Below are 5,997 nucleotides of genomic sequence, written 5' to 3' on the forward strand. Positions count from 1 at the left end.
GAGAACTTCATCTTTGTTTCCAAATGCAATGACTTCAGTTTTTTCCAGTTTTTTCCTTGTTCCTTTTTCCTTGTGTTTGAAAGAACATCAAACAAAGCAAACTGAATTGTTAAAAGACATGGAGAGACAAGTACCATTAGAATTATGGTCTCAACATGACACAGATGTGGGGTTAGTAAAATCAGCCAATCCAATTAAGGTAGTACTTAAACCAGGGGCTAAAGTACCCAGAAAATTGCAATACCCTTTGAAACCAGAAGCAGTAGAGGGAATAAAAAAGACAATTGAAGGGCTAATGAAAGCAGGAGTGCTTATTGAAACTACTAGTCATGGTAACACCCCAATATTGCCAGTAACTAAAGCAGATAAATCAAAGTGGCGTCTGGTGCATGATCTGAGAGCAGTGAATGAGGTTGTGGAGGATTGGCCAGCTGAAGTTCCAAACCCGCATACGTTGTTAAACAATGTTCCATCTGTTGCTAATTATTATACTGTAATTGATCTTTGTTCAGCTTTTTTCAGTGTTCCCTTAGCCGAGGAGAGCAGACCTTTGTTTGCGTTCACCTACCAAGGTAAAAAACTCACCTACACAAGAATGCCTCAAGGCTTCAAACACTCACCCCATGTATACAACCAGATTTTAAAAGAAGAATTAGAAGAACTTAGGTTAGACAGCACATTGATACAATATGTAGATGATTTGTTAATCTGTTCAACATCTTTGGAACAATGTCATCAAGACTCAATTAAAGTACTCAATAAATTAGCTGAGGGGGGACACAAGGCCTCTAAAGCAAAATTGCAATATTGCTTACCACAAGTTGAATACTTAGGACGCACTATTTCACATGGGATGAAAGCTGTATCGCCCAGTCAATTGGAAGGCATCAGTAAAGTTCCCCAACCTCAAACAGTGGGACAAATGATGACTTTTTTGGGTATGACAGGGTTTAGTGCAGATTGGATTGAGGACTATGCAATCAAAACAGCTCCATTAAGAGCACTAATGAAGCAAGTGGGCTATCAAAATCTTAGGGCACCACTAGTATGGAACACAGAAGCACTAATAGCATTTGAATCATTGAAAAAAGAACTACAGACCGCTCCTGCCTTGACCATGCCCACATATGACAGACCATTTCAAAAGAAAATACAGAAGTGATCAGATAGTGCTACGTCCTTAATAACAATGGATGAAATGTTTAGACCTCTACTGATGATTAAATCTAGAGTATGTCCACGATTGTGTGTGGGTTCATGCACATGCTGAATCAGGTCAAAAGTGTTTAAAACAGTGAATCTATGACGTAATTTGTACTGGGACTATATCCAATCCATTCCATCGGTTTTCCACTTGAATGTCTGATCCAGTTTGTGTTGTCTCCACCTGAGGCTGAATATCCAGTGATCTTACAGGCGATGGTAAAAGTTTCCCCTGGTTTTGCTGCCTTTACAGGAGGCTGATCCAGCTCAATGCAGAAAAGACCTCCAAACAATAAATAAAACATTCTCTCTGAATTCACCTGAGATCCACAATTGATTTTCTAGAAATGTTTATTGTTGACCTAAAGAGACTCACTGGGTGCAGATGCCAAAACTAGTAGTATTAGTAAGCAGTACATGATTCTGGTTGTATTTTCATTCTGCTATAACTCTGTAAAACAAAAAGCTTTTATTGTGTGCTTCTGTTTACATGAGAGAAGTGCGGAGATTCGCATTAACGTAAACATCTATCTGACTGTAGTCCTTATGATAATTATTAACAATAATGAAAATTAGTTATCTAGGTATAGATGTATTTATTCATATTTATAGTGTAAATATCTTGCTACTACTGACAATTTTTCTCTAAGATAAAGAAATAACACACATATTAGCTTAAACACGTACTGAATGCTGGAACAGTGTCATGGACATGGATAAACATGAATAAACATGAACAACAAGACAGTAGTGAACATATATTTCTATATTTTATATATATGTTGCATGTGCAAGATCAAGGATTGTATAATACACTGTAAACAGTGAATGTGTGCAGTTGTAACCTGTTAAAGAGCTACTTGTACCTGATTTTAATGTATGCTTTCCCTTTTTCTCAGATGAATGTCATTAGTATCAGTGTCATGTTTATTTTGTGGGGTAAGGATTACAAGATTTGTTTGTGATGGCACTTCAGACAGCTTTATCACTTCAGAGGCTCTTCCCCTTTTTCAGCTTGCATAACCCACCATATCTTCTGTCCGCCTCATTTCTCACGATAAGTTTTTGAACAGTTGCCTGTATTTGTGTTTCCACTGTGTCTCTGTTGCACAGTAATACACTGCAGTGTCTTCAGTCTTTAACTGACTCATGTGCAGATAGAGATTAGAGCTGTCCTTAGATGCTGTGAATCTGCCCTGCACTGACTGAGCTGAGATCTTATGAGAATCATCATAATAATAAATAATCCATTCCAGTCCTTTTCCAGGTGCCTGACGGATCCAATGCATGTAAGTGCTACTAACAGTAAACCCACTGCAGGCACAGGTCAGTTTGTAGGAAGCACCTGGAGCTACAACTACTGACTGTTCAGACTGTGTGAGCACAACCTGACAGTTAATACCTGCAGATAAACACAACATTTAAAAAATAATTATGAATATGTATTTATTTACACTTAGAAAACACTTAGTTTGGTTTGTTCAAGGAATTTACTTACAAGACACAGCAGCCAGCAACAGCAAGAGAAATGAAGAGAACATGGTTTATATGAAGGCTGAACTGGTGATGAGTCCTCCACTCAACAGTGTAGCTGTTTAAATACGAAAGAGACATCAGTTCATTTGCATCGAAACCTTGAATTAACAAAATCAGTAGAGTCGGTTGAGCTTGGTTAATTTCATGGACAATAGTAGCATCTATTGATATTGAAATAATATTGTAGTTCAATAACATGGATAATTGGGATTTTATATATATATATATATATTAAAGCTGGTGAATGCTTTATATGACTTTCTTGAAACATAAATAGTGATATTTTTGGTGAAAGTAGGTGTGGGACTGTATTTTAATCATAGGCAGAGTCTCTACAATGTTATTTTTGTTAAGACAGACTCTAGAGACCTTTTTTAATAGTGTTCAAGACAATACCAAACAATAGAATAACATAAGCATACTTTTTTCTTATTTAAATACTATAATCTCCAAATATTATAGATCATCAGTCATTATTTTGAGTAAAAATGTCTTTCTGTCTACTGTCTTGGCAGGTTTGGTGCACAGCACTAGTCATTTCAGTCACTGTGTCTCTTTTGCACAATAATATACAGCAGTGTCTTCATTCTTCAGGCTGTTCATCTGCAGATAAACCTGCTTCCTACTGTTGTCTCTGGAGATGGTGAACTGTCCTTGGACAGACTGAGAGTAATATATAGACTGGCTATCATATCTGATCAATGCCAGCCATTCCAGCTCTCTTCCAGGCTTCTGTTCGATCCAAGCCATTCGGTACCAGAGGCAGTACATGTGAGCTTATGGGATTCTCCAGGTTTCATGACTGCAGCCTCAGACTGAGTCAGTGTTTGACACCAACAATCTGCAAAAATAAAACATGATCACTGTGTGTAAATTCAGATAAAAGCAGACTGGAAACTAAAAAACTGGAATCATACATTGAGAAGCCAGCAACAATATCGTGAATCCCAAGATTTTGTGCTCCATAATTGTGTACTGAAATATTGAGCTGTACAGTGATACAGAACTGATTATGAAGGGTCAAAAGAATGATGAATTTGCATAATCCAACATTTAAATAATTAAATATTCAGTTAGGGATGTCTTGAGTTTAGATAGGGGCATCGTATTACAGAGTCACATACATATGCATTTTATGGATCGATACAAGGCATGCAAAGTAATGAATTCAAATCTTTGTATTGTTAAAATTAGACCAAAGTGTTTGTGCACATGGTTTTTGCACAGGCATTAAACTGCTATTCATCATAGTGACTGTATACCGAACACAATAATACACAGCCGTGTCCTCAGTTTGTAGATTTTGCCCTTTAAGATATACTGTGCTTATAGATGTGTCTCTGGAGATAGTGAACTTATTTTTTAACGAATCCTTGTAGTCTATTCCACCACCAGCATGGATCATGCCAATGAACCCAAGGATCTTCCCATGAGTGTGTCTAATCCAGGAAGGTGCCTTAGAGGTATCACTGAGAGCATATCCAGATATTTTACAGGTAATGGTAAAAGATTCTCCAGGTTTTACCAAAAGGGAGCTTGGCTGGTTGTGTTCCACGCTGCTGTACACATCTGCAAATTAAACACACACACACAAAAAAAGTTCATTTTGAAATGATCTTTTTTGTGGTTATTAATTATGTTAAAAAATGCTCAAAAAACCTTAGTCTCTTGCACAGTAATACACTGCAGTGTCTTCAGTCTTCAGCTGACTCATGTGCAGATAGAAATTAGAGCTGTCCGTGGATGCCATGAATCTGCCCTGCACTGACTGAGCGGAGCCTTTGTCAGAGTCTGTATAATAGTGTAAGATCCATTCCAGTCCTTTTCCAGGGGCCTGACGGATCCAGTGCATCCTATAGCTACTAAGAGTGAATCCACTGCAGGCACAGGTCAGTTTGTAGGAAGCACCTGGAGACACAGTTACTGACTGCTCAGACTGTGTGAGCACAACCTGTGAATAAATACCTAAACAAAGAGACAAAATCTTTACACATCTAAAGAATCACAATGCATATGAAATAGGATGGGGTGTTACATTGTAACTCCCTAAAACTGCCTAAACTCTTTATTAAAAAAATAAATAAAAACACTCACTGTGTACAGCTGCCAACAGCACAAAGACCTTTAGGGAGAACATTGTCTCTCCTCTTCAGATAAATCACTCATTTACTAGTTTTAAATAGAAAATATGGCAGTTGAGTTTGCATTGATATATTTGCATGGGGACACATAGTGGTGTGTGGGTGTGTTCAAAACCTAGTATCAGTTTTTTCATTTTTTATGGAAGGGTGTCCTCTTCTGGCATCTAAATTATTTTTACAATGGGTCAATTGAGCATTCAAGGTTATCACAAGCCAGGATGAATTTGATAAAAAGTATTTACAAAAGCTAAAACTGACTCATTCAGTGTTCTATATTCATTTATTTATTTGCTTTGATTTTGCAATACTGTGGTTATTGTGTGAAAATATGACTTTATAATATGAAAAGGAACTGTTTATTGAAAAATGTGTTTAGTTTAGTTTTTGTACAGGTCCTGTGGCAGTTTGTGGCATAGTGCATTGCGAGCACAATAATACACAGCTCCTCAGTGTGGAAATTCCTTCCTGTTAAAATAACTGCGTTGCTGGAGGATTCAGAAGAGAAACTGATCTTATTTTTGAGAGAATCTTTGACACCATTGCTGCTGGAAGTGTAGTACCAGCCGATCCATTCCATTGGTTTTCCACTTGAATGTCTGATCCAGTTTGTGTAGCCACCTCCTGAGGCTGAATATCCAGTGATCTTACAGGCGATGGTAAATGTTTCCCCTGGTTTTACAACCATTACAGGAGGCTGATCCAGCTCAATGCAGAAAAGACCTACAAACAATGATTCATTTCAGTAATACAAATTGAGCTCCACATCTGAACTAACCATTACAGGAGGCTGATTCAAAACTAGCAGTACTGATATGCAGTACATGATGCCGGTTGTATTTTCACTCTGCTCTGTAAAACTAAAAGCTTTTATTGTGCATGTGTGCTTCTGTTTACATGAGAGAAGGGTGGAGATTTGCATTGACGTAAACATCTATCTGACTGTAGTCCTTATGATAATTATTAACAATAATGCAAAATTAGTTGGCCAATTTTATATTCTTGATTTATAAAATAAAGTCTCAAAGATATTCACATTTAGTGTAAATATCTTCTACTAAATTAATCCAAAGAAAAAATATATTCGCTTAAACATATATTGAATATTACAGTAGAACAG

General features: G+C 37.1%; 2 gene segments (V, D, J or C); both read right to left on the bottom strand.

The window, feature by feature from the left end:
* Positions 1-4,001: 4,001 nt before the first annotated feature.
* LOC107731370 (Ig heavy chain V-III region BUT-like) lies at positions 4,002-4,344 on the bottom strand (the record flags this gene model as incomplete). The annotated part of the segment is given in 2 exon segments: positions 4,002-4,279; positions 4,330-4,344. Coding segments are annotated over 2 exon segments (293 nt in total), but the record flags the coding sequence as incomplete, so codon positions are not given.
* A 55-nt stretch (positions 4,345-4,399) lies between these two features.
* Positions 4,400-4,877, bottom strand: LOC107731371 (Ig heavy chain V region 914-like). The segment is given in 2 exon segments: positions 4,400-4,704; positions 4,834-4,877. Coding segments are annotated over 2 exon segments (348 nt in total).
* Positions 4,878-5,997: the final 1,120 nt, after the last annotated feature.

The sequence above is a fragment of the Sinocyclocheilus rhinocerous genome, unplaced genomic scaffold (assembly GCF_001515625.1).
Source record: "Sinocyclocheilus rhinocerous isolate Xijiao unplaced genomic scaffold, SAMN03320098_v1.1 scaffold16814, whole genome shotgun sequence".
In the NCBI taxonomy this organism is placed as follows: domain Eukaryota; kingdom Metazoa; phylum Chordata; class Actinopteri; order Cypriniformes; family Cyprinidae; genus Sinocyclocheilus; species Sinocyclocheilus rhinocerous.